The following is a 26,801-nucleotide window of genomic DNA, read 5'->3' on the forward strand; positions in this document are numbered from 1 at the left end:
CAATATTTTTGCTGATTGTCTTTATTTGTTGCGGAAAACGATTAAGATTTCTTTGACGATGCCGCCCAACACTTCAAGTAGTAATCATCAGTGTCGGCGAACCAGTATCATTTCAGGATACAGAGCCCAGTATTAAATGAATCCTCAAGAAATCGTTACTTGTCAAGGCGAATCATTGCAAATATTCTGGAATGTTAAATTCATTCGGTAATTCCGCTTTGGATTTACTCGACATAGCGTGAGTAGTCTGATTATCATGAGTCAGCATGAGTGTGTCGAATGATTTTGAATTACGGTCTACGTTATACCGATCAAACCCTGGGTTATTTTGCGTAAGAGTTTGCCGGGTTTGGGGGTGTTAGCAGTTTCACGTATTATTACCAAGCAACTGATCACGCCTGTAAAAGAAATTATTCATAACCAACAACTATCGCGTGCAAAACTTTGGTAACATACTATCGTCGCAGAGAAATTGAAAAGTTGAGAAAATCCCGTCCAAGAAAATATACCCGTAAGTGGTCGGAGAATTCATACATCGCCTGACGTCGCATATACGGTAATGCTCTAAACATTTGATCGCGTTGCGTCTAGCTTACGTGGTGTTTTCACCCGGCCCACGGTCTTACATACGTAGATATATAAAATAAAGCGTAAGCCAAGCGTAAGCAACGGTGTAAGCGTCCCGTGAACGGATTCGAATGAACGGATTAAACGGATTAGAGAACGGATTAAATCGGTTCTCTAATGGACAGACGATAATAATTTTCCCCCCCCTCCTCTCTGTTGCTCTACCCATCGGGCGGGAGCCTGAGAGGCAACGCGTGTTGCTACCCCCACTCCATGGAAGAGCGACAGAGAGAGCGGGAGAATTATTATCTTCCGTCCTTCAGAGAAGTTATTTAAATCTCTTCTGAACCCCGTGCGGCATCAGTCGTTTCCAAGCAATCGGAGCGAAATCACGTGTTCTCAGTATCAATTCGACATTCACACCGTGTTGGTCAGGTTGTGTCACGTTGTACGATCAGTGTATTTCCACCATACTCATCTGTGAATAATACACGCGGAGCAGTAGCGTATAGCCTTAAGAAAAACCGAGTCACTGAAATAAAAACATCCCGCGAACGTTAAAGGTGAATTTTGTGTTCCGAGTTTTCATTGTTTTGTGTAACTTCAGATTTCAGTAATGTTTATTTTTTTCTCTGTGCGTCGAGTGTCAATTTTATTATTTTTTTTGCTGCTCTTCGGCAAATGCGCAGTTGCATTGTTAGCAAGTTTACTCAGTCGGTTCAAAGAGACAGCTACAGCACAAAAAATGACTGTAGAATCGAGTGTTATTGTGGTGGGGATTTTTGGATTATTAGAGATTAGTGAAGATCTGAATTATGTGAAAAGTGCGTCTCTTTACCAATCAACCTGAGATGCTACAGGAACTACTACATGTAAGAGTGTGGAGCAGCCCAGAGTCAAGGTAACGATACTTATGTTAATTATTGATTGATAATTCCAGGTGATACATATAAAGCCGAACTTTTGTCTTGCATTACATGCAATGAATATGAAACTAGACATCAGTATTAATTAATTTGAAAACTAAAATGCCAATTTGTTAAATTAATTCAAGTGTTCTGTTTTATTTGTTACAGATTTAAGCAGAGACTTCCGAGTAACTTTTTCATTTCTCGGCAACGTTGGTGAGTTTGCATGTGTTAGGTTACGGGTATTTCCCTGGGATTCCTCTGTATCGTGGCGTGGCGGTAACAATTGTTACACAAATCTTCGATTTCTCAGCTGCATGAATAGGCTCATTCGCGGTCGCAACGTGCTTGACTTTCAGTCAAATAATTTTTTTTTGCAATTTAATTTACCGTAACTTGCTTAAGGTTAGAAATTTTGCACGTTGCTAAAAGTGGAATGAGCATCGCGACAGGTAACCATCGCTTACTCGGCACTCGCGAGATCGAAATGTGTTACCTAACTGATGTAATATTCTACGTTTAAATTTACCGATGATGTCGTTTAAGTGGTGGGTTCACCTGAGGTTTGAACGTATTCAATTATTCACATTAATGTTGAATCGATAAAATTCCAAAGTCTGGCATAACGTAACGTAATCAAATTGCATCTTATATATCATTTTTAATCTTTTAACATTCAACAAGTATTGATCAACTGCAGGCTTAGCTCGCTTAGAAAAATGCTAATTGGCATACAGGATGTTTTTAATCAATTTTACAAACTGTTAATGTACCGATAGTCTGCCAACATTTACTAAAATAATACATACAATATTAGGGTTGGCGGGATACAACCGCTATACTGTATGCTGAATAGGCAGACTATGATACAAAAACATGTTGCTCCCAACAGGTAACCAACGAAAATGTAAGTCAGTGACCACGGCGCAAATGAAGAAGAATGATGTGTGTTGGAAAAAATGGAGAATCGTTTAGATCGAATATAGGTAACCGGGTAGGTAGGTGGACGTTCTGGGATCCGTCGCAAGGTTATGCATGTGTGTGTGAGTCTTTCTTTCCGTTGGGCGGTTGCGTTGGGTAACAGGCAAGGGTAGGAAGGTCGCGATGTACCGTGATGTCACTAACTTTTGTAATCCACAGCGTCAAACGATCACAGAAATTCTTTTCCCAAAAGACTCCGTATTCGAGTCTTTCGACCATTTGTAAGGATTTGAATATTAATGAGAATTAATTTCCTATTTCTTGTCACTCTGCAACCATTTTTCAATCGTTGTTCAATTCAATTATTTAGTCATTAACGATCATTATTTCGTTCAATTCAACTCTGTGATCGTCTGAATGGGCAAAACGCATCTCTGGACCATCTATCGCGTTCCGTGGTACGCTAGATGGGGAGAGATGCTGAGCTCGAAGACTTCGCGTCGAAGAGGACCGCCGACCGTCACGCCACACAATAATGCATGCCCTCCTCCAACCTCCCTCCCAATTTCGATTTGTAATCTGAGAAGAACAATCCGCATAGCAATGTATCTAATTCGAAAAGATGCAGATGTGGATTGGGTTTCTACAGAATTTTTCGGGGCAAGTCCCAGGTAATACAAATTTTTTGACAGTTTATTCTGTCGCGCCTTATTGCGCGTAGAATAATCAAGAAAATTGGACGCAGCCTTTTGCGCGTAAATTACTAACGGGAATCGGACACGTTTTTTTACGCGTCGATTTTGCAAACAGTATATAAAAGAGTTAAGCACTCGAGATGTGCTGATCTTTCAGCTCATGGGTCAATTTTTTGACGAATTTTAAAGTTTTCAAGTTCCACGCCGCCTTTTGCGCGTGGACTTGATACTTTTTACTTATCCGAGAAAGCGCGGCATTCGAAAGCCGGCGCTCAACGCGCAGGAACAAAAATTTCGGTAGTATATACTGATAGTGTAGAATTTTGGCCTAAGTATTTATGAAATATATCTGAAATGTACAGAAATAGTCGTTTCACTGATCGTATTATTTTCCATTTCAGGGCAACAAAACTTTGCGCAGAAAGTAATGTCGATTCAAAAAGTTTAGAATGTTTTTGATACATCAGTAGAATGAATATTAAAGCGAATATTATGTTGGACTCGACCCATTTTTGGTCAGTGGATGAACTTATGTGATTGTGCTAACCACACCTTCGTCTGTTTCAGCTAACGAAATCTTTGTTTGTTTCAGGTAATCAGACTTTCTGTCCTCTTCAGCTAATCAAACTTTTTGTCTGTTTCAGTTAATTGAATCTTTTGTCTGTTTCAGATAATCAAACCTTTTGTCTGTTTCAGATAATCAAACCTTTTGTCTGTTTCAGATAATCAAACCTTCTGTCTGTTTCAGATAATTATTCAGCTAATCAAATTTTCTGTCTCTTTCAGCCGATCAAGCTTTTTATCCGTTTTAGCCAATCAAATTTTTTGTTTGTTTCAGCTAACAAAACTTTTTGTCTATTTCAGCGAATCAAACGTTTTGTCTATTTCAGGTAATCAGACTTTGTCTCTTTCAGCCAATCGAACTTTTTGTCTAATTCACAAGTTAATTAAACCTTTTGCTTGTTTCAGCTAATCGAATCTTTTGTATGTTTCAGCTAATCGAATCTTTTGTATGTTTCAGCTAATTAAACTTTCTGTCTCTTTCAGCTAATCAAACGTTTTATCTGTTTCAGCTAATCAAATCTCTTGCCTGTTTCAGCTAATCAAACCTTTTGTCTGTTTCAGATAATTATACTTTCTGTCTCTTTCGGCTAATTAAGCTTTTTGTCCGTTTCAGTTAATCAAACCTTTTGCTTGTTTCAGCTAATCGAACCTTTTATCTGTTTCAGCTAATCAAACCTTTTGTCTGTTTCAGATAATTATACTTTCTGTCTCTTTCGGCTAATTAAGCTTTTTGTCCGTTTCAGTTAATCAAACCTTTTGTCTGTTTCAGCTAATCATATATTTTGACTGTTTTAACTAATCAATTTGTCTCTTATTCGTTAATTATATTTCTCACTTATCTAAGCTAAGCATATTTCTGTTAATATCGAAATATGTCACTAATTTTATTTTCATCTGTTCCACGTAAGTGAGGTTAATTGACTGTTTAGGTCTGGTTCAAGGTCAGTCATCTTTTCACCGATACATAGATTTAGTGATGTATATAGTTTATTTTTTAATGGTTTTACAGTCTTTTATTGCGCTCGTTTTAGTGTCATAGTTTTTTTTCTCGAGTCGCCCATAGGTCATGTTCGGTTTGTATTTCACTGTAGAATTATATAGCACTGTCGTATTTTGGTGGTTGTGTTTATCCTACTCCGATTTGTTTCCATTTCTTTGAAGATTTCTGCTCAGTCTTCCGATAGGTAAATGCCAGCGTCTTACGGCGATTCGTATTTTCGATCTTGGTTTAGTTGTGAATTGTTTTGCGTATTCACCAAGTTCTCCATTTTAGTGATTATCTTATACATCATAAGATAAAAAACCCTACCCGAACATCCAAATACAATCACCGTTCGCTTACAAGATAAAAACTATCACCCTTCATCTATAATTAAAACAGCCATCTTTCATCCACAATGAAAACAGTCATCTTCGATCAATAGTAAATAGTCAGCTGGTCATATTAACTGAAAAATTTCGAACAAACTCCGAATATACGCGAATACAAATTGATTGGGAAAAACAATTTACCATAATTAACATGTGAAAAAAAGACATTTGCAATTTTTCGAAGAATGTAAGATCGATCTTGCAAGTATTCTCCGTGGAGTAGGCCTACTGGGGATACCACGTAAAAAAAAAACGCGCCGGGTGCTCTACCGCTTGTGGTGGTGTGGAAACGAGCATAAGCGAACTTATTTTCATTTCTCAAATACTAACATATTGTAGTTTTTCAAATGACAATTTTATTCTTGTATAAATTTAACTTATTGTCAATAAGATTCGTGCTTCGGTTATGTGTAACGCATGTGGAATTGTAATACCTTCGGATTTCTCTAGTTTACTCAGAGTGAATTCCACGTAAATATATTTTTCTTTTTGATGAATTTCGTTTCTTAATTAAAGTCAACAAAGTGCACATACCTTTGGCAATTCCAACATCTTTCTCCCCGACTTGACCTTTCGCAGTCGACACAAGTTGTTGACATAAAACACTATAATTGCATACCAAATGAGCACGTCTCCCGTAACAAACGATAAAGAACAAAATATTGAAGCTCATTCAAAACCGGTCACTAAAAATGACAACAAGAACGTTGTTCAAATTTTGTACGTTCGCGATACGGGTGATCCGTCTAACACAGTAAGAAATTTACTCTCATGTTCTCTTTTAAATCTATATTCTTGAAAATTATTTAAAAATTTTGATGACAAATTTGTATACCCGCTTGATTTTTATATAACTTAACTGAATCAACTGTTAAATACTTTGTTCAAAAAATCATTACATTACATTATTAATTGATTTTAGACTCAATTAAAAGTCACAAAAGAAATGTTTTGTCACATTATAGATATAAATTTATGACTTTCGACAAGAATGAAGTGATCCGTTAAGAACGCAAATCATATGACTATTTGAGTGGGAAAAATTTTCAACGGGTGATTATTGTTACTTACAACATAATTGTGAATAAAATAGTGTGTACAAAAGGTCATACTAAGTAAGATAATACATAATACGCGTATGCTATAAATATTCATTTTATACATTGCAAATACGCCGTGAAAGTTGCGAAGGCCGGACTTCCATCCAGAAGATGCATTCGTAAAAAGCAAAAAAAAAAAAAAAAATGATGCGTCAATAACTAAACGTTTTACGCATATACGTTGGCTGCCTCGCCACCAATTCCAACGACCAGTACACGCATTGTTGAATGGCGACCTTCACAGGAAGAGTATCGCTTGGAATTTAATGGACCTATGTATATTTCTCCAAAACGGACAATCAGCCCACCACCGGAAACCAATGCTGTTCCAATAACTCATCATCGATGCATATGTCGTGGATAATTATGAAGCAATTACATGAATTACTGACAAGTTCCTTGTAATTTTAACATATATAATGTAAATCATTAACGGTCTAACAATGTCTCTTCTACACTTTGTAAAATTCTTTTACCTAAATCTGCAAAATTTATAAATTCTGTTTGCGAAAATCTGTAGAAATTCTTCGGTAGAACAGAATCTTGTCTCAGAAAAGACTAGTGGATTGTTGGAAGCAGAACACTTAAAACTTTCGGAAGGTCTTACAACCTTTCATCTGTATTTTTTTAACAAAGATATCGTAGATAATTGATGAGAATTTGATTATAAAGAATTATAAAGAAATAAATGATTATAAAGAATAAAACAGTATCGACTTTGTCGGGAACACATGTTCTCAAACTCGAAGTTCCTAACAATCAACACGGACACTGCCATAAATGTATAATAAAGTGGACAGGTATGAGTAATTATAATCTTAGCCACTCGATAATAAATTTCTGAAGAATCTTGTGTTGGGGGTGTCAGCGGACAAAGCCGCAAACGCTTTCAGCTTTTGGATTTGTTCAACTGAATTCGTATAATGGCGCGCTTGTAGATAAAGAAGACTGGTAAGGGCCTCTACATCCTCTCGAGAGATTTCGGCGCCAACAAAACGCGGGTAAAATCTTGCTCCCGGTCCCGGTGTTTAATGTCTGTCTTGCCGGCTTGTTGTGGGTTGTAACTTTACTGTAGACCGTGTTGCGGGTCTTTTCACCAAGTACATTCTTTTTTAATAGTTTCAAAGTTGATCGAAGAGGAGCTAAAAATGTTCGAGGCACGTTTGGTTCAGAGTGCGATATTGAAGAAGGTTTTGGAGGCGATAAAGGACCTCCTAACCGAAGCCACCTTCGACTGTTCCGATTCGGGAATTCAGTTGCAGGCTATGGACAATGCTCACGTTTCTTTGGTGTCTTTGAATCTGCGAAGCGATGGCTTCGACAAATATAGATGCGACAGAAATTTATCGATGGGTATGAATCTGGGCAAGTAAGTTGCTTCATCGAACTGGTCGCCCGTTCTTTTGAGAGGTTATACACACGGTGCAGATACAAAAATTTTAAACGCGGCTGCTTTGTTCTCAGCCTTGACAAAAATAATCTACAATTCTTAGCAGTTACATCGTATATTAACAAGAAAAATGACGTCACTGGCAATATAGTATCGTTTGTGCGTCACTTGCTTGTATTTTTTGAGTAACAGCAACGATGATAACTCATGAGTGAATGCAAATTTCGTTCACACCTTATTTGGCCTTTGTCTTGAATCGTCATCTTATTAATACTTGATAGCTGATCAACGTGAATATCAGTTTTGTTACTAAACATTATGAATCACTGTTTTACAACGTATCGTCCCTGTTACATATCGAGTCGTACTAATTCAACGATTTGAACCCAAAATATTATAATTTTCAGCATGACAAAAATTATGAAATGTGCTGGAGCAGAAGATACTGTTACGATGAAAGCTCAGGATAATGCCGATGTGGTTGCATTTATGTTTGAATCCAAAAATCAGGAAAAAGTTTCAGATTATGAAATGAAACTTATGAATCTAGATCAGGAACATCTTGGTATTCCAGTAAGTTCCTGTTCTTGAAATAGTAATAACTGATTAGGAATACGAATTCTGCAATATTTTTGTTGGCAAAATTCATTCATGTTTTATCAATTCAGCGAAAGAAGACCCAAACTTCTCAATGCAAAATTATTTTGACCATTTTTGACATATTTAATTCGAGCAATGAAACAAATGTTTGTGTCCAAACAGTATTGAGTTTTTTGAAATTCATGTGTAACATCAACAGTTGAATTCTGAAACTGTAAAATGCTCAGTACATTAATAAATACAATGTGAGCTATCTCAATTATAAGAAAACCTATTTTGCACAGAATTAGGGAAAGACTATAATCCTTGATCTGAGTATTGTTATTAATGATAATGTTTAGGTGAATATAGGTGCAGAGTGTATCAACAATCATATTTTTTTTCTTCAGGAAACTGACTATTCCTGTATCGTTAAAATGCCTTCCCAAGAATTTGCACGTATATGCAGAGATCTGAGCCAGTTTGGTGAATCCATGGCTATTTCTTGTACCAAGGAAGGTGTGAAGTTTAGTTCAGCTGGTGATATTGGTTCAGGTATACAAATGAACTATCATTACACTGTAAATCTAGATAAATACATTCATGATAATAATACCTCAATTAAATGATAAAAAAAATTTCTGCAACATCTAAGAACTTAAATTTTGTCGATCATATTTGACAAAGCACAAGATTTACCATGCTTTATTTTTCAACTATCTATTGACCTTTGTTGCTTCCTTTCACTACCAGGGAGATTAATCGCCGACATATTTAATATAGTGACATCTCTACAATTTTGAAATCGTCAGTTTATTATCAGTTGAATTCAGCCAAACGATTTTGCTCTTATGTTGTATTGTTAATGAATCAAAATCTCAATGTCAATGCACATAAGTCAGGTTATCACAAGCATGTAGCTATGATAGTATGAATGTAATAGTCGAGCCAGTGGTTTCTCTACTTCTAGTGGTATTTGTTTTATTATTTCAGCCAACATCAAATTAGCTCAAACTGCGAATGTGGACGCTGAAGAGGAAGCTGTGGTCATAGAAATGCAGGAGCCAGTATCATTAACGTTTGCTTGCCGGTATTTGAACAGTTTTACAAAAGCAACACCCCTTTCTGCTCAAGTTCAACTTTCAATGTCTGCCGATGTCCCACTGGTTGTTGAATACAAAATTGGGGAACTTGGACACATCAGATATTATTTGGCACCTAAAATCGAAGACGAAGACAACTAAGGACAGGATCTGGTATTCGTGTTGTTATACCGCTCATTTTTGTTACTGTACCAAACTGGAACACTGCAAAACATGGTGTGTTCTGAGATGAACCCTATCATTGTGCCTTGATGTTGGAGAAATGATCCATGTGAGCAGTCGAAGAATTAGTCACTGGATATTTTAATAAATTCCTTATTTTTCATCGTCATAGAGCGATTTCCAACTTTTATACATTCTGTAACTAATACCTATAACCAATACTAGATGACAATATGAAGTACTTCTCAACGAAATGAGTTAATCAAGCTGACTGATATTTCGAAGGTAATTTATTAGCAAAATGTACAGTTAAAATTATTTGGCTGGCCACAATGTTAATGTGATGAGGAGTTGGCTCTAAAATCTGCAATAGAATAGCGTGATCGCATGGATTAATTTAACGTTGAGTTACTTTGCAATGTACATTGAACAGCTTCTGTCATAAGCCGTGCTTGTTTCGAAAGTATTGCGTTTGTAGCATAAGAGGAGAACCAAATATATTTCCGAAATTTTTGATACATTTTGTGACTCTTAATTCCATAACCTAGCCTAATTGAAGTTTAAAATTTAATTAATATATTTCTTAATTCGTAAATCTATCCAAGCTACGGTAATATAAAAATACATAATTAGCTTACGAATTGCCTAGAAGTATATAATTAAATCTTAAGTCGTTTGGATTTTGAATTAGTATTTAGTAGTTAAATATCGATCATTAGAAGGTAAATAATGGCTAGAAATATTATACACTCAATTACTCAGGTCAAGATGTTTATAAGATAATAGTTCACTCATTATTTCTCGTACATTCATTAATTATTATTACTATTATTATTATTATTTTTATTATTACCCTTTACTTCAGTAAATTCTTTTACAATAATTTTTGCAAAAATCGAAATAGCAACAAAATGTAATACTTTGGCAATATTTGTCAGCCTCTTTGGTTAAAAAGCCCTGGTATTGCTTTGTCGTCTACTATTTTGCAACTACATGTTAATATTTTTTTTTTTTTTTCCGATTTTAGTTTTGCTTTTTTGTAGTGGATTTTTACTTTAACTATATTTATATATCCATCTTATACCTAATATTTGATTCACTGTAGAGACGTTTTTATAGATGCAAGTTACACAGGACTTGGCAAATGTCAAAACTGCAAGTGGAAACTTTGTTTCTATAACTTGGAGTAACAGGTGTATGCATGATATTATGTAAGTTTGACAAGTCTACTCAATCGTCATGCACATTTTAGACGAGTAAATTTTAAATAGAAAATGGAACATTCCGTATGACCGACGAATGCTATGATTATTTCTATCTTTCGTTTTTGACACGTCTCATAAAATTGGATCTTGTAGTTTTGCATACGTACAGGGTCATTCATTTATTGCTGAACTTGAGGACCACTACCGCCGCAGTTCTACCTAGCACTCGCATCAGGGGTCCTCTCTCACTCGGGTCTACATTCAGCAATGAATGTATTTCAGTGGCTCTGCTATTCATAACTGACAGCAGCGTTACAAAGCCTAGCCACATGATGGTATGCAAAAGTAAAAAAAAAAAGGAAAACAACTTAAGTATTCTTATTACCATTACTGCCATATAAGCTAGGGTGTACAAACTTATCATGAAGCGTTCGCAGATGTCTTAGTAAATTACTTTTAACATTAAAACCTTTCTTGCAGTATGAACATAGAAACGGCTTTTCACCAGTGTGTGTTCTCTGATGAATAACCATTGATGCATGGCTGGGAAATACTTTTTGGCAGATGTTGCATAATTTTTGATGGCTGTGAACTCTTTTTGGTTTTGGAGGCGCTGAATTATTCATGAGCGCGAGTTGTTCTTCGGTATGTTCTGTTTGTATGTGTCGCACCCATTCTTGAGGAGTAGGATACATGTTACCACATAGGTCACATTTTAGAGGTGGAAAATCTTTACTATCGTCATCGGTGTCACCCTGCATTTGAAGAAATATTTCATGAGTGATTGGGGACTAGTTGCATGGTAAGACACGGTCTTCAAAGAAATGTGTAATTCTACATGCAGCCATTTCTCATTGTCAAACAAGTGGCATATAAGGATTCAATGCAAATGAAATGGAGTTACCTTTCGTTTTCTTCTTCTATTTTCCGTCATATCGGCATGGGTAAATTCTATGTGTCGAACCCAATCAGATGGTCTGTTAAATGTTTGGCTACACATGTCGCAAGTCAGAGGCGTATATTCCTCTTCTTCCATTTCTCCTTCTTCATCAGCACTGTGTACAATCTCCTATCGAACAACAATTTAACATTATTATTATTATTGGATTATTAGGTAATACTGTGTATAAGTTGAGTCTAAATTTGGCAAGTGATATTCAGTATCACAGACTTAAGACTTACACTGATGGTAGAATATGAATACGAGACATAATCATAATAACGTCAACATACTGGTTTGATGTCCATTTCATGATCAATTGTCAAGGTTTCAGACGGATCAATGGTCTCCTCCCAGTCGATTGGCTCGTCTTTGACCAAAAGTTCAAGATTCAACTCGTCCTGATCCTGAAAAATTGATAAATTATTCTACAGGCTATTAACGTTTGGCATATAACATGATGTCATAGCATTCAAAGAGTGTTGGATGCTGAAGGAATACCAAGAGAATAAGTAGTTATGAAATATAACACAGTTTCATATTTATAGGTCTGTGAAATAGTTCAATAAGAACAATCATTATTTTCCACAGTTGTTTGTTTGTACTGGATTAGAAGCAGTCAGTGGTTACATTGCTAAACTCAACGACTTGTTCTTCATATAAAAGTTATATACAAACAATAATATTATCATATCATACATTGTCACCAGCTTCGCTTCTTGTCCTATTGGATTCAGTTTCGCTATTGACACTTTTTCTTTTTTTGGCATTGGCTTCAGGATTACCGTTCGTTTTACTTTCATCTTCATTCTTCTTTCCTTCGTGGACTTTAGTACTCTCAGGGTCTTTTACATTCTCATCATTTTTTTCCACAAGTTTGCCATCGGATGATTTTGGGGTGGGGACGGTACTCTGAGTTATTACCGGCTGCTGAACATTTTCAATAATTTTCTCAGGCATCGGTTGGACCAATTTAATTTTCTGAATCTGTCCAGCGAGAGGGGCTGCTTCCTTTTTATCACGTTCGACTTTTTGACTGTTTGATTGAATATTCTCCTTCTTACTACCATTATTCGATCTCCATAATCCACGAACTCTAAGTATATCACCTGCTTTCAGAACTCCTTCTAACTGGTCATTAGTAACCGTCGCTTCACCGCTGTACATGTACTGGATCAAGATCTTCAATGTCCGATACCCAATTTCAGTGGGCAGCACCTATTGAATCCGATAAAATTTTTAATTCAAGATATGGTTGTTCATAAAAATTGGTAGTATAGAAAAACAGCTGTGGTATGATTAACAATTAATATCATTTTGCCTTGAAGCTTACCACAATAATAGGTGCGTTAGTATTTGCACCAAAATGACAAGTTTGAAATATGTGACTTAGGTAAGATGAACAGGCTGCAAGAACAAAACGATGAGCCGCAACATGCCTGCCACAAGAAGTTGCCAACAAAACGTCGGCGAATGATTCGGAGTGGAGTAGCGTTGCCACGGAGCTGTGAAGATGAGCTCCATAGCTGTGCCACTTCAACTGATAATTCTCTGACGCAGCAACAGCCATGTTTTCTGAAAATAATAACTGACTTATAAAAACTGACAAATTTTCGTAATCACAGGACAAATGGAAAATTTAACTGCATACATCGGATGAGTACAAACTCACGTCACGACCAATATTTACAGATACACTATACTTTACTATACGACATGAAAGGGGGATTTTCAGCAATTAGTGACTTTCGATAATGGAATTACTTAATTACTTTGTAACCCCAAAATAGCATTCAATTCGAAACTTGTGAAGGCTAGGAAAATCAGGGTTTTGTCTGGAAAACTTACAGGTGAGTAATTAAAATAACTAAAGGTAAAAAAATACGTCGATAGGAGCAACCGCCTAGAAGATCCTCTTAAAGCACTTCCGATTTTGTAACAACTCATTTCGACTTTTTTGGGGTTAAACAGCTTTACGTTTGTGATGGTACTTTTATCGCTTGCACATGAATCAAGTCTTTCAGTCAGTAAAAATGTGAGTCTTTCTGTTTTTGCGAAAATAGTATGTTCGTCAGTAGCAAAACCGCGCAAACTATGCCTGGAAATCAGTGTAACGTCCAAGATGCTGTTTAAATGCCCGTAACATAAGTGAATAAAAAATTCCGAAAAATCATTCAAACTGTTTTTCGTTGGAGATTCCCAGAATACCTAATATTGTTAATTGGTGAATTCGCGTATGGGTATTGGGATGTATTGGACAATATCGTTCTACAATGTATCAAGTACTACAATGCCTATTCGTAAACAATCGCATCATATCGTAGGCGGACGTTATTGAAACAATACATTGCATCATTGTTATCTATCAGGCTTTTGCACGATTTGCTGAGTATTACAGTTCAAAATCACGTCTGACAGCAGATTATCTATCCAAGAAACACAATTCAAAGTTTAAAATAATTCTTAAATCAGATCGAGATGATTCTATAATTATGTAGCGGAATAATGAAAGGGATGACTGCAGATCACTGCAACGTGGTTGTAGTGCAATAATGAATTGTTGATTTTCAAAAAATAAATCAACAAGCTTATAAAAACTGAGACTGTTGCAGCTAAATTGAAATTAGGTTCATCGGTTAAGATCTGCGGTATTGATCTATAAAAGACAGTTTACTTATCGTTAGTTTGGATGAAAAATAAATAACGAGACGGAAAATATTCGAAATAGGAAGGATGCAAAGTGCCAAAATGTAATTGATCGTGGCCACGAATCGCGGATTTTAAGTAGCGTAAAAGAAAAAAACGTCCCGACTTTGAAAATTATTAACAACGAAGTGACGTCCGATGCATAATTATACTTGAAAATAGTTTGTTGAAACAAGCGTGTAAGTTTATGCGAAGAATAGAGGCGCGGATAATTGTCCTCATTTGACGACCCGTAGACGACGAACGACACTTTGCACGAACGAGGGAAAAGGAATAACGGAGGCAAAACCTTGTACTGCATATTCGGAACATTAACGAGGAGATCTTGGCAGAGTTATTTACGACAAACTAGAAGCATTACAATTACCTGACATTCAAAGAAGGAGAGAAACACTGTTAGCGATGGTAAAACGCGAAATGCTTCGATGTTTTTCACGTATTTCTCGGACCCGATGTTTTGAAAGGCGCTTCACAGACGGGGCACAGGGCAGATATGAACATCGAAGCTCCGCGTAGGGGTCTAAAAATCGATATTTCGGTCTTTGCTCCATCCGTTGTCGTCGGTGTATTCGGGTAGGGTGCCCCACAACGTGCATCATCGATTTTCTCAGCTACCAATCGCACGCATTCATTTATCGTATCGATCCCCCGAGCTGATTTCAGCGTTTGCGTCCGTCCATCCGCACCCGTCTAGGCGAGCGAGGATTCATACCTACCACCCATTACTGGCTAGGTATAACGTAAGCGCTACAAGTGAATCCGCTATCTGCAAAACCGAACCAGCTCATTGATCTATTCTATCTTTACGTAATATCTGCACTCACACTTCACCACGATCCCGGCCTTTCAACCCTGCCCGTATCTTATCCCAGTACTCTTAATTCGAGCTCGCATAATGTGTGTTAGGTCCTTGCCGGGAGCCTGGATCGCCTCGATTTCAACATCGACCCGGATTGTATTAAACAACCTCGAATGCAGCTATAATTATCGTTGTCACTGTTCAAGATACAATGTATAGATACGGTGATTGTTCCATTAGACGCGGCGCGTTACATATCCGCTGCAGAATGTGTTATTATGCCTAGGTATAACTTGAAATTCCCCCGTAACGAGTAGCTCCGTCATCTGTAGAATCTAATCATTCCGTTTCTGTCTACGTACAATTAATTTTACGATATTGCATAAGTCTAGAATATTAATGAAGCTTGCAAGCGCTTAAAAATCTTCTTAGAAGGTATATATTTACTGTGAATTTAGAAGACAATGTGAGTGTATTCCGGAAATACAAGATTGCTTCTTATCACGTCTGTATTGTTTTTGGTAGATTGAATATTTTTATTACACACCGTACATTCGCACTCGCTCATGCAAAATACGTGTTAAATAATAATAGGTATTGCTTTTGAAATTGATGTAGTACAAGCAAATTGACCAACGGTCATATTTGCGGAGTAATGACATAATATTTAACGTTGCATGGAGTATTAGGTATACATATTTATTTGCGAACACAGTATAAGCATTGTCAGTGAATTTAAAAAAAAAAGATATCATTAACGTAGCAACTCGATCAATTCTTTCATTAATAATTGGAAGTATTTTCAAATTTGTCAATACTCAGTTTGCTTTGCTAAAACAAGGTATGTACAGTATAATTTTATTCAGCAGAATGATCGCAATGACGTGTCAGCGACGCATTTTTCGTTAACATGAATTTTAATGATAAATATCCATCGGAGAGAGATGATGAATTCGTAAACGTAAGATCAGCCAGTAGTTGGTTAGATTTAAACATTTCAGCGTTGGGTAAAAAACAACAGATAAATATACGGTTCAATCACGTCCGGCACTACCCTGCGATTGGTTATTCCATAACCACGTGGGTACGAATGAACAGATTTTCTCCCAGCGGGCGCCACCTGGTTGGCGAATTAAAAGCACGAAGAATCGTTCCTTATAAATATGTGATATTGTTGTCAATGTGGAAACGGATAAAATAAGTGAGCAATAATGAGTGATATTTGACGATGTGCCGTGGCGTGTGGCGCGCGGTTATGTCAAAATTGTGTGGACACATTAACGTCTCAACAATGCGTACCCGATTGACCTAGTTTTCACTGGATTTTGGTTTATTTGTGGATCTTAACTATGATTCTGAAGTGACTGCACTGGGAGTTGGTGGCCGAGAAGGTGATGCACCGATCATGAGTTCACGCTTTATTTTAGAAATTAGATGTTTTTTTCTTTTCGCCTGCCCAAACCGTTAATTTGCCCGTAAGCAATCGACCTTGCTCAAACCTTTCCGCGCCTTTAATATTCACACATTTATTCACAATGTTAGGTTAAGTTCGTCTACATGGTGTATGTATGAATCACGTATGACAATTCCCATTATCTAAATGAAGATCTCGCCAACCATTATCCTCTGGAAATCGCACCAGGAAACGTGGCGGTTAGGATCTTCCGTTTACAATTCAGCCTGAGACACTTTTGAAATACGTGCCCTCTAACACTGTCACGTTATTTACTGGTAACAAATCGGCCAAACTGTAAAAAGAAATGTACCGAATTTGATTGAGTTAGAAAATTGTTATCAAGAATACATTTGGAATTACTTGGTGACTTTGTATCTGCTGCTAAGACATACTTAAGTCGTTATCAATGCCTGCTGATAATTATTTTTTCTTTATCAACCGTTTGACTCAGTCAAAATGTTTGCCATGTATAAGCTTGTCGGAATTAAGATACAGTCTCAGCTGAGATTGAAGTATGACTTATAGACTTTTGAATATAAATTTTCTCTAATGTAAGTCAATTTGAATCAGTTTTAACAATTTTTGTAACTTTTGTCGCTCTGTACCACAGCAATAGCAGACCTGTTGCGACATACCGTCAGATTCATAGAAGTCTACAATTCTCAAATATAATCTAAGCTTATCCCAGTGACTTTCATCACCCTTTGAGGATTGGAATTTTCCTCCTAGTCCCACGCATGCATTACAATTTTTTTAATATAAATACCAATATATGATATAGTAAATTGAGAGATAAATTTTTGTCTAATTTTTATCGATCACAGGTATCAATCTACTGCTAGTATTCATACCAGAACATCGTCGTATATGGAGGACACAATAAATCATTATTTGTAATCTGACACAAACGCGTTACCAGCTCGTCAATTTAAGATGGTTAAATGAATGGTGGCTGAATTAACGTACAACCAATCAAAAAAGACAAAAAAACACCACCTGGTTTTAGGGGAATCTCTCCAGAAATCCGATTTGGCAATTATATATAAAAGTACATTGATCGCACTAATTAAGAACCCTTGCTCAACATGCCACACGTTACAAGAAAATGGGAACTCTTTCCTGGCAGAAATATATTTTGCTGTGATGGACGAGTTATGATGGCGCCGCAAACCAGCGTCTTTTACGTCACTGTGTGTTTGATCGCTGGGACTAGCGGATTATTCTTTGCATTTGAGTAAGTCATGTACACTGGATTTAGGGGTATGCTCAATTGAGTTAGGAATAGTTTGGAGGTCCAGCCCTCCAACGTTTGTTTTGTTTGTTGATGTTGATGTATTTGAGTGATTAAATCAGCCATTGCCGTGGATCTGTAGATAGCGGATAATAATGTTCTAGAGCTTTTGCTCTTTATAATTATTCGGAATATGGCAACAGACAGAATTCAATTAATAATCCAATTTTAGAAAACAAGATGTTGAGAGTTTTCAACAATGACATAATGAAGACATATTTTCAGCTGTCCCTTTTTAGCTACCAACATAACTCCTGCAATACCAGTCATCGGTGGGCTACTTTTCATATTTGTCATGTCTACACTGTTTCGGACAAGTTTCAGTGATCCTGGTGTCATTCCGAGAGCGACACCTGACGAAGCTGCGTACATAGAGAAGCAAATTGGTAAGCAAATTTTGTAACATTACCCTTTGTTTGCAAAGACAATTTTCATCTAATTTAAAATGTATAATCGTTCCTTTGTAATTTATTTACGCCATGAAAAAATACTTAATATTGTAAAATTGTATCCTATAAATATCAGAATCAAAATAATTGGCTAGTGAATTCTGTTTAGAGGGTCAATGTTGAAGCGTAATATGTCATAGTATTAGTGTTGTACAATCAGCAGGGCAGTGACGTGAGTTTATAGACAAGTAAACTGCTATCAATGCCTTATCAATGTCATGCGTGATCTGATTACATAGGTTTAGTTGGATACTTCATATCTAGGTTTGGCACGTATATGATAAAAGAGGATACATAATGAACCAGCATGTTCGAACCCTTGATAGCTACTTATACAAGATTTGCTCATAGTAATCTTGTAATTATGAAAACAGAAAGTATGGTATAATTCCCACGGCAAAAGTTTAATAATAACAAAAATTCTTTTTACTGCAATTTAAAAAGATGCAAGTTTTAGAATATCTGTTGATACTATGACAGAAATTTACAATCAAATAAAAGATTTTTTTGTTTTTCAGAAGTACCTAACAATGATAACTCACCAACATACCGTCCTCCACCTCGGACGAAAGAAGTTTTAGTTAAAGGACAGCCTGTGAAATTGAAATACTGTTTCACTTGTAAAATATTCAGGCCACCTCGAGCCTCGCATTGTAGCTTATGTGACAACTGTGTGGGTATGTATAATTATGTCGATTCATCGTTACAGAAGCATTGTTCAAAAGTTTGACCAAATTAAATAATAAATAATGCATAAGGATAATGAATATGTTAGACAATCATTCAAGAAAGAACTTTATGTAGGCCTAGTTTCATTATATTATATTTTCTCACATTGTAGAAAGGTTTGATCATCACTGCCCATGGGTCGGAAACTGTGTGGGGCGAAGAAATTACAGATATTTCTATGCCTTTATTGTATCGCTGGCGTTCCTATGTGTTTTTATATTTGCTTGTGCAATTACTCACCTCATAATGCGTAAGTGGCTCATATTTATTTTTCAAATCTTTAACGTCATTTAGCCCATTGGCAGCAAAATTCTATTATGTAGCAATTGCGAACATTTTTTTAAACTCTTTTTGGGGCTAAAGTTGTAGTTTTCAATTTGGTTTTAAGAAACTGAAACATATTTATTAAGTTTGGCATTACTGATTACTTTTCATTTCAACGTATTAAAACCAAATAATCATCCTTACAGTCACAAGAGATAATATAGCGTTCCTAGATGCTGTAAAAGTATCTCCTGGTAGCGTGGTCGTTGGTGTCGTTTGTTTTTTCTCCGTTTGGAGTATTTTGGGACTTGCAGGGTTCCACACTTACCTGACAACTAGCAATCAAACTACAAATGAAGATGTAAGTCAAAGTTGAAGACCAATAATTATGTTCAAAATAAAATTCCCCAATAAGAAATCCCTGATAATTACCCTAATCATTTTTTCTGTAATTTGTTGCATTAATACAGTTTCATGTTTCAGATAAAAGGTTCATTCACCAGTAAAAGGGGGCAGGAAAGTTTTAACCCATACAGTCAGGGCAATGTGTGTGGAAACTGTTTTTACGTTTTGTGTGGACCAGCACCTCCAAGCCTTATTGGTATTTTCATTACTTACAATAAACTGAATATTTCATCACTTATCAATTACTCTTAATGTGAATTCGAAAATAAGATTTAGAAGAATTACACAGAAAGTATAATTTGGCAAAGCATTAAATGTACGCAAATATTCCAGATCGTAGGGGTATAGTGACTCCGGAATATAGAGCCGAGCAAGAAAGAGGCGGAGATGAAAATGTGATCGTTAATAACAAAACATATGGTACTGTTAAAACTGTACAGCCCCAGGTAAATTGAGTTGTAATATTGCACTTATGCGTAATTGTAGAATATGTCTAAGTTTCAGAGTTCAAGAAATATGGAGTTACTTCTATATAATCCTTACCTTTGATGCATTTGCCCTTTCACTGCCAAAAACAATACTTTTTCCTCCATGAAACTTCAATTCTTCAAGATATGATTGTTATATTTTTCATCTGTATTTTGTAGAACTGCATGGTGCTCTCAAAATAGTATCTAACTGCATGAAAAAAATATCTGATTTAGTATATTTATTATAAACATTTTCATTCAAGTGCATAAATGAGAAGTTTTATTGTTTTATAAACTGAACGTTCGAAAAAATTTCAGTTGAATGGCATAGGCGTATTCACAAATCCAAGCAACGAGGTTTCAGGCTCAATAAATAATTTGAGTACTGCTCAACACTCTCCGTCTCAAGGTCGACGGATAGAATCAATCAACGGTGAGTTAACACTTTTAAAATATCCTTCGCGTTACCCTGAAGATCTTCCTAGGTACCCTCGGCAATGTGTCAATGATACATATGCACAAAAATATCAGACTAGAAGATGTTCCCAAGACCATACTAAGTATGCCAAGTACAATGAAATAGATAGGTTTAATTTAGAATTTCAGAAATACCCATATAGGTGCGAGGAGAATTTGCAAAAATACCCTCAAAGATGTAGTGACGAATACAATCGGTGTTCTGACATTAACTTGATACACAACCGATATACAGGTGATCATAAATATCCTGTTGATTTACAAAAATATCCGCAAAGATATTCGGAGGATCCGCTGAGGTACAAATGTGAGGAACTTAAGAATTATACAGATTTACAAAAATTTCCCCAGCGATATTCTGAGGATCCCTTGAGAATTTCTCATACGGGGCATAGCTTGAAATATAATCACTTGCGATGTTCAGATCATAATCTCAAGTATCCTTTATCAAAAAGTATATTGCCTGCCAAGATTTTGGGAGCTGGTGGAATTCCCATGATAGGCCAGACTGCAATTGGGCTTGTAGTTAACAGATTTGGTTCAGGGCCTTTAACCAGCGATATGTCTTTTACTGGAAATTCAATATGCGCTAGCGAAAGCACAGAAGAAGATCTATTAAATCAACGATTTATTATGAGCTCCATGAGTGATACAGATGATATTTAACACACGATGTAAATTATATCTTGAGTTTGAGATCTATTGTTTTTATAGTTTATAGTTAATGGATGCTCCTAATGTTGAGAGGAACCTGTGGCCGATTAAATCGTAGTTTATTAATCAAGGCGTTGGAAAATATAATTTGTAATGCTTAGACTGATTTTAGATCCTCACTTTTTTGTCAATGATGGTTCCAGAATTAGGTATTTTTAAAGAATTTTATAGGCGTATCTAACATTAAAAAATGATACATCGCTTCACTTATTTTTGCAATTATACAGACAACGTTTTCATAATTTTTATACTCAAAAAACAAAAGGTCTAGTTATTTTATTATTATTATCGTTATTTAAGATTGGATTGCTAAATAGTGATGACAATACATATTATCAACTCGAAAGAAATAATCCATACAATCATTGTCATTACTGATATAAAAGATTTTATAATAATATTATAGGTAATAAAAAGTGGATTAGGTATTTTGTTTTCCGACAAGTTTCTCATACAACTTTAGAATTGGTAAACAATTAACAAACACGAATAATATTGAATGTCCTTAGCGGGAAGCTTTTGAATAAGTAATACAATGAATGAATTACTTATTTTTAGAAGCAGTCAGGTCTTCTGCATATGACATATTGAAATCGTCTGTGTTAAAAATTGGGTCAATATTGAAACTGAAACTTCTAAACCTACATTTGTGTGTGTAATGCAATAATTATTAACATTTCTATTCCTAAATTAAACTATAGCCAATCTCCATTGAAATCACAATCGTATTGAGCAGTGGACTATTATTGATATATTAACATTACCCAGTATTAAGTTAGATCAAATATGGTTACTTGCAGAACTGGTTCAGAAATAAAAATTTTGTTCGGATATTTAGTAATATTCATCCTGTATCAAACTGATGATAATCTAAGTCACTTAGAACGTAGACTTTCATGTAGTAATAACTCATCAAAATGTCTTTCTTTGTTATTCCTAATTACGTCCCATAATCGAGGGCTCGGTACATACATTTCGGTAAGTTTATTATTTTCACTTCAAGGCTTCCATTTGTGTTCTCTTAACACACGAGTGAAATTGTGTTTAATTAATTGTTACTAAAACGTTTCCTAGCCGACCGTATATTCGTCTTATGAACATGATTTCTTTTGCTATGCAATTATTATTGAATAACGACCGCTCGTGTGGGGTGTAACTAATCAACGTATTGTGATTTATCAATTTTGTATTGTGTTTCATACATACCTATATTTAATATCTTTAAATTAAGGCTGTGTCGAATGATTCAGTCTTACAGTTTGATGTTTAATGTTTCGTTAGGAATTTTCAAAGTGATTTTTCAATAATGCATATTTTAGAATAAAGATAGTACATTCATATAAGTAGACATACAAATTCACAGTATCACATAGCTACTTCATTATGAGATGACTTAATTGCTGATTATCAGAAAGTCAAATAGTTGATACTCATCTGATACAGATTAAGAGAGACTAAAGTATCATAGCAAAAATGCAACATATTTTCTTAATCAACATCTTTTTTTTTAGGTAGCACTACAAATAGTGTAAGCCAGCTTGTCTCCAACGAAATCCCCTTAGCGTCACTTAGCTTGATGCCACTGGATATCGATGAAGTAGCACCATTACCTTCTCGCCAGAACACTTCGTCAATAGACACGTCGATTATCCCGCCTGTAGCTGTAACAACGCCATTATCTGCGTCTAGGCTCAGGTTGCTGCAGGATACTACAATGATTGAGTCAGCGCTAGATTTAGACTCATTGGAAGAAGCTAGCGTAGGTCGAGGTAGTCAAGCAGGTCTCATTAAATTAGGTGCAGTTTGAGTACAGTTCTTATTTTAGTAATATTATAATTCGTTATTACTATTTAGCTAATATGCAGGTAATTGTTCAGAAGAGGTATTATAAGACAGATACAGTCGAGTATTAAAAGATATTTTTTTTTCCAATCGTCTTGCATCAATGAAATGGAATTTAATCAGAATTTTCATAACTCGCTGATAATTTCATCATTGATCTATTCCTTCACTTACGCCACTTGCTTCACTGGAATTTTTTTTGAAATGAGCAATTGAAGGATTATCTAATTGAAGGAATAGCACCTGTAGTGCACTATATTTGCTTAGAAGATGACAGGCTTGCCTTCAGTGTCATAATTTAGAAATAATTTCAGTGGTAAACATTTTTCGTTAATGATCTCAGTATCTAACTCAACGAATCGTTCTGAGACACATCACTTTGTTGCGACGCAAAATGGTGCAGTGAAAATTCACAGTTTCATTACCTTCCATACTTCGGTAATTCTGCATTTTATACGTACAATGATTCCGTTAGTATCTGAATCTTCCAGAATATTACGACTATCTGAAAGTTGAAAATATTACATTTCTTGTTGTACAATAAACTAAGATACGTATGTTAGAGCCGATACCCTCCATTGGGTTCGAACTGCCTGAAAGGTTCAAATTGTTAAATGATTAATAGAATTAATAACTTTTGATGAGCGACAGCCCTTCTTGACAATCACCCTGTTCCATAATCGAGGTCTAATTGAATGAAATTGCTGGAGCTTTCTGAATAATGCCAGAGCCTGTACAATCGTAACATTTTCGTAGTGATTTTGGGCACGGAAAATGGGGTATAAAGATTTGAAGAAGAGCGGATTATTTTTGTAAGATAATTGTGCAATTTTATATAAATTCTTTGTTAGATATTATTGTCATAGTTGATGACGTAAATATGTTGCGATTTGAATCAAGCTGTCCTCCCTTGTTTTCAATGAGCACATGGCGACTTTACATTAACGTGATATCATTTAACATTAGTTGATAGTATAAACAATATTACGAGCTTTACGTTTAATTGCAGACATCTAAAGTTCCAATTATCAAGTTGCATGGTTCTGGTACAGTTTCGTAACGAATGTGTTGATAATATTTCTCTCTTAACATGACACTGAAAAAAAGTCAAATTCTAAAAGATTGGATTTACGAAGTTTTTGATGAATTTTTTTCTACGAATATTATCATCCTACAAAACAGATGCTCGTGTAAATAAGTTTACTGTTGTATTGTATTAAACTGATTTACACAGATGTCATAAACTTGCATAACCATTAGCCATATACAACGCCCTTGATGATCTCTCTTTGTAAACGAATTGATATAACAAGAAGTAGATGTTAGCTGTTATTAAAATCAAACTGCATTTCGTTGTATCAGCGCATTAGCGGGTCCGAGTTAAATAATATAAAACGAGACGCAAAGAGAATCCTGAAATCACGTACTTTCGCACGTCGAAATATCGAAAAATGTTGATGGTTCAGTTATTTAATCTTATCCAAACTGCTCACACGATCACAGATCTTAAAATTGAAATCCTCTGATTCATGTACCATAGCCGGATGATTTTTTCCCCCCTCTTTAGCTTACGCCTAAAGAGTTGACCATCGTGGGGAAAATAGATAATACGTGATACATGCGATGAGGGATGGTTTGTGAACAATAATTTTGGCAGTTTTGAAAAGAATGAACAAAATGTTGTAAGACGTGTAAACTTTATTTTTGTTTTACTACTACGAATCGCTCAAATCGTGAAAAAACTGTGACTCGGACTATTCCTTGAATGCGACGTCATTAATTTGGTCGTATTATAATAAGTATTTAGAAATTTTGGGTAGAAAAATTGAAATGAATTTGTCGTTATTTTTGATCATAGAAAATAACGTTGTTAGGTTAATTTTCCCTCAGGTTATTTCATCGTATAAATGACCGCAATGATAATTTCTTATTATTTTGCCAATGTGCATTTTTATTCCTGAGGTTCCAATTGTACAGTTGTAAAGGGAGTGTTGTAAATAGAAGGAGGTTCGAATTTATATGAATGGAAAAGTAATTTACCTACCACTAAGAGTCAGTAATAAATAATAAACAAAAAAAAAAAAACAACAACAATACTCTTCTTTTTTTTTTAAACATGAAATCGCCACTGCCTGTTGTTACAAATAATTTGTGCACGAAGGTTGTATGTTAACGTCATAATGTTCAGTAAAATTAACAATACGGATCGTATAAATAGATATGTTTTGAAATGGAAAGATATTATACATAATATTCGTATAATTAGGTCGATGAAGGAGCTGTTTTCCTGTACATAAGCTGTCTACATGACTGTAATGTACATAAGTATACATATTGGTATATATATATATATATATATATATATATATATATATATATACATATATCACATACATATATGTATCTATGTATGTATGTATTATTATAAAATAACTGTAATATAATGAGAATATGCTAAAAATAATTCAGAATGTGTGAAACGAAAAAATTTTTCACCTCAAATCAATATTGTTCACGTCTATACTCCGTTATCTCGAAATAAATATAAGAAATTATTGTTTTCCATGTCGTTATAAAAAGCCATTTGCGCTCAAGTCTCGGTTCTGTATTCCATAAATGTCCAACTCTAGAATTCATTATTAAATATAACACGAAATTTTTATTGATAAAATAAGCTATTTCATCCAGTCTAAACTTGTAGACTAGCATTTCGAATTGACGAATCGCCCGACATGGGACGATGACCTACGCAGCATCAGGTCTTGCCTGCTGTGACATGCTCGTGTGTCATTTTAAAACGGACAGCTCACAGAAAGCCATGCGGTCCTACGTCACGTTAATCTACATTCAGATATTCCAGATATTCGGTGTGTGTCGTGTGATTTTAAGAGTGTATTTCTGACCAAGCGATATTCGGTAATTAATATGCGAAGGGTGCGTGACAAACATTTGGATGATCCAGTTGCCAGAACTGTAATGGCCTGCAAATATCACTAAGCGAAGGTATGTTTGCGATCTATGTAATATTGATGCAAGTTTAGTCCTTATGAATATAATGTTGTAATGAATTGACGATATGTGGTACTAGATAAATTACTATTCAACGAAAGCACGAAAATATCGGAATTGACGTTTTAATTCTCAATCCTCGAATTTCGTTGTTTAAAAAAAATTGAGGCGCGAAATTCAAATGTTAGTAAAGGTTCGACGCGACTAAGCTCAGCAGTTCAGAATATCTGGTCATGATATTCGCAATTTTCGTATATTAGAAATATAAGTAGTAAATAATTATTATCAACCTTCAGGAAAAAACGAGTTGGATGTTTCGCTGTTGGTAACATTGAATTGGGGGATTCACTGCACTGTACCGACAATATTTTCGCACTCATCTGTTACTTTCAGTATATCCCGCGAAATGGTCTGCCTTAGATGTGTTCGATCAAGTACATGATGAGATTGAAATATCCGTGACCGTCGTAAACAATTGAAAACCGCAGCCGTCTCCACCTGGAGGTTGAAGATTGAACTAGAAAGAGCGCAGGCGGTCTTCTTCAATGTGTCCGTTTTCCAGCGCAATGTAATCTATTCCTAGATATTCTAGCAGCGTGAAGCGGCGGCATACTATATGCCCGATTATAATAATAATACTTAAAAATATTTCACGGGGACAGGCGGAGTTATATTCGTGAGCGTG

The 26,801-nt window shown here is 35.6% G+C and overlaps 3 protein-coding genes and 1 long non-coding RNA gene across 6 annotated transcripts; 2 read left to right on the forward strand and 2 right to left on the reverse strand.

Annotated features, from left to right (window-relative positions):
- The first annotated feature begins 6,832 nt into the window (after positions 1 to 6,832).
- LOC124176077 (proliferating cell nuclear antigen) lies at positions 6,833 to 9,880 on the forward strand. The gene is made up of 4 exons (XM_046556911.1): positions 6,833 to 7,495; positions 7,924 to 8,089; positions 8,506 to 8,650; positions 9,089 to 9,880. The coding sequence occupies exons 1-4, from the start codon at positions 7,275 to 7,277 to the stop codon at positions 9,337 to 9,339; spliced, it is 783 nt and encodes a 260-aa protein (XP_046412867.1). The 5' UTR covers positions 6,833 to 7,274; the 3' UTR covers positions 9,340 to 9,880.
- Positions 9,881 to 10,318: 438 nt separating this feature from the next.
- LOC124176105 (zinc finger protein 37 homolog) lies at positions 10,319 to 14,800 on the reverse strand. The gene is made up of 6 exons (XM_046556960.1): positions 14,579 to 14,800; positions 12,839 to 13,080; positions 12,205 to 12,723; positions 11,799 to 11,906; positions 11,470 to 11,634; positions 10,319 to 11,320 (listed from the first exon to the last, which is right to left on the reverse strand). Exons 1-6 carry the CDS (start codon positions 14,583 to 14,585, stop codon positions 10,934 to 10,936), a joined length of 1,428 nt encoding a protein of 475 aa, XP_046412916.1. The 5' UTR covers positions 14,586 to 14,800; the 3' UTR covers positions 10,319 to 10,933.
- Positions 14,801 to 16,045: 1,245 nt separating this feature from the next.
- LOC124176049 (palmitoyltransferase app-like) lies at positions 16,046 to 23,147 on the forward strand. Of its 3 annotated transcripts, none has more exons than XM_046556843.1 (10): positions 16,046 to 16,401; positions 17,291 to 17,700; positions 17,983 to 18,143; positions 18,725 to 18,883; positions 19,048 to 19,185; positions 19,406 to 19,560; positions 19,683 to 19,800; positions 19,938 to 20,050; positions 20,393 to 20,507; positions 22,777 to 23,147. In XM_046556843.1, exons 2-10 carry the CDS (start codon positions 17,552 to 17,554, stop codon positions 23,070 to 23,072), a joined length of 1,404 nt encoding a protein of 467 aa, XP_046412799.1. In that variant the 5' UTR covers positions 16,046 to 16,401; positions 17,291 to 17,551; the 3' UTR covers positions 23,073 to 23,147. The 3 variants fall into 3 exon arrangements, with proteins under 3 accessions (XP_046412799.1, XP_046412808.1, XP_046412817.1); XM_046556852.1 differs by lacking the exon at positions 16,046 to 16,401 and adding an exon at positions 16,553 to 16,741; XM_046556861.1 differs by lacking the exon at positions 16,046 to 16,401 and adding an exon at positions 16,553 to 16,663.
- On the reverse strand, positions 19,170 to 26,570 carry LOC124176110. Its single transcript, XR_006869303.1, has 4 exons — positions 26,407 to 26,570; positions 20,148 to 20,282; positions 19,404 to 19,534; positions 19,170 to 19,326 (listed from the first exon to the last, which is right to left on the reverse strand). It is a non-coding gene; the product is annotated as an uncharacterized LOC124176110 (long non-coding RNA).
- Positions 26,571 to 26,801: the final 231 nt, after the last annotated feature.

This window comes from Neodiprion fabricii, chromosome 1 (assembly GCF_021155785.1).
Source record: "Neodiprion fabricii isolate iyNeoFabr1 chromosome 1, iyNeoFabr1.1, whole genome shotgun sequence".
NCBI lineage: Eukaryota > Metazoa > Arthropoda > Insecta > Hymenoptera > Diprionidae > Neodiprion > Neodiprion fabricii.

What these genes read in the sequence shown, in the direction of transcription:
- LOC124176077 (XM_046556911.1), top strand. Translation starts at nt 7,275, where the DNA reads ATGTTCGAGGCACGTTTGGTTCAGAGTGCGATATTGAAGAAGGTTTTG. An exon ending in ATGGGTATGAATCTGGGCAA is followed by an intron (nt 7,496 to 7,923) that starts GTAAGTTGCTTC and finishes TATAATTTTCAG; the next exon opens with CATGACAAAAATTATGAAAT. An exon ending in AGGAACATCTTGGTATTCCA is followed by an intron (nt 8,090 to 8,505) that starts GTAAGTTCCTGT and finishes TTTTTTCTTCAG; the next exon opens with GAAACTGACTATTCCTGTAT.
- LOC124176105 (XM_046556960.1), bottom strand. An exon ending in CTAACGCACCTATTATTGTG is followed by an intron (nt 12,724 to 12,838) that starts GTAAGCTTCAAG and finishes CGGATTCAATAG; the next exon opens with GTGCTGCCCACTGAAATTGG. An exon ending in ATGAAATGGACATCAAACCA is followed by an intron (nt 11,635 to 11,798) that starts GTATGTTGACGT and finishes GTTGTTCGATAG; the next exon opens with GAGATTGTACACAGTGCTGA.
- LOC124176049 (XM_046556843.1), top strand. Translation starts at nt 17,552, where the DNA reads ATGCCACACGTTACAAGAAAATGGGAACTCTTTCCTGGCAGAAATATA. An exon ending in GTACATAGAGAAGCAAATTG is followed by an intron (nt 18,144 to 18,724) that starts GTAAGCAAATTT and finishes TTTGTTTTTCAG; the next exon opens with AAGTACCTAACAATGATAAC. An exon ending in TTAAAACTGTACAGCCCCAG is followed by an intron (nt 20,051 to 20,392) that starts GTAAATTGAGTT and finishes AAAAAATTTCAG; the next exon opens with TTGAATGGCATAGGCGTATT.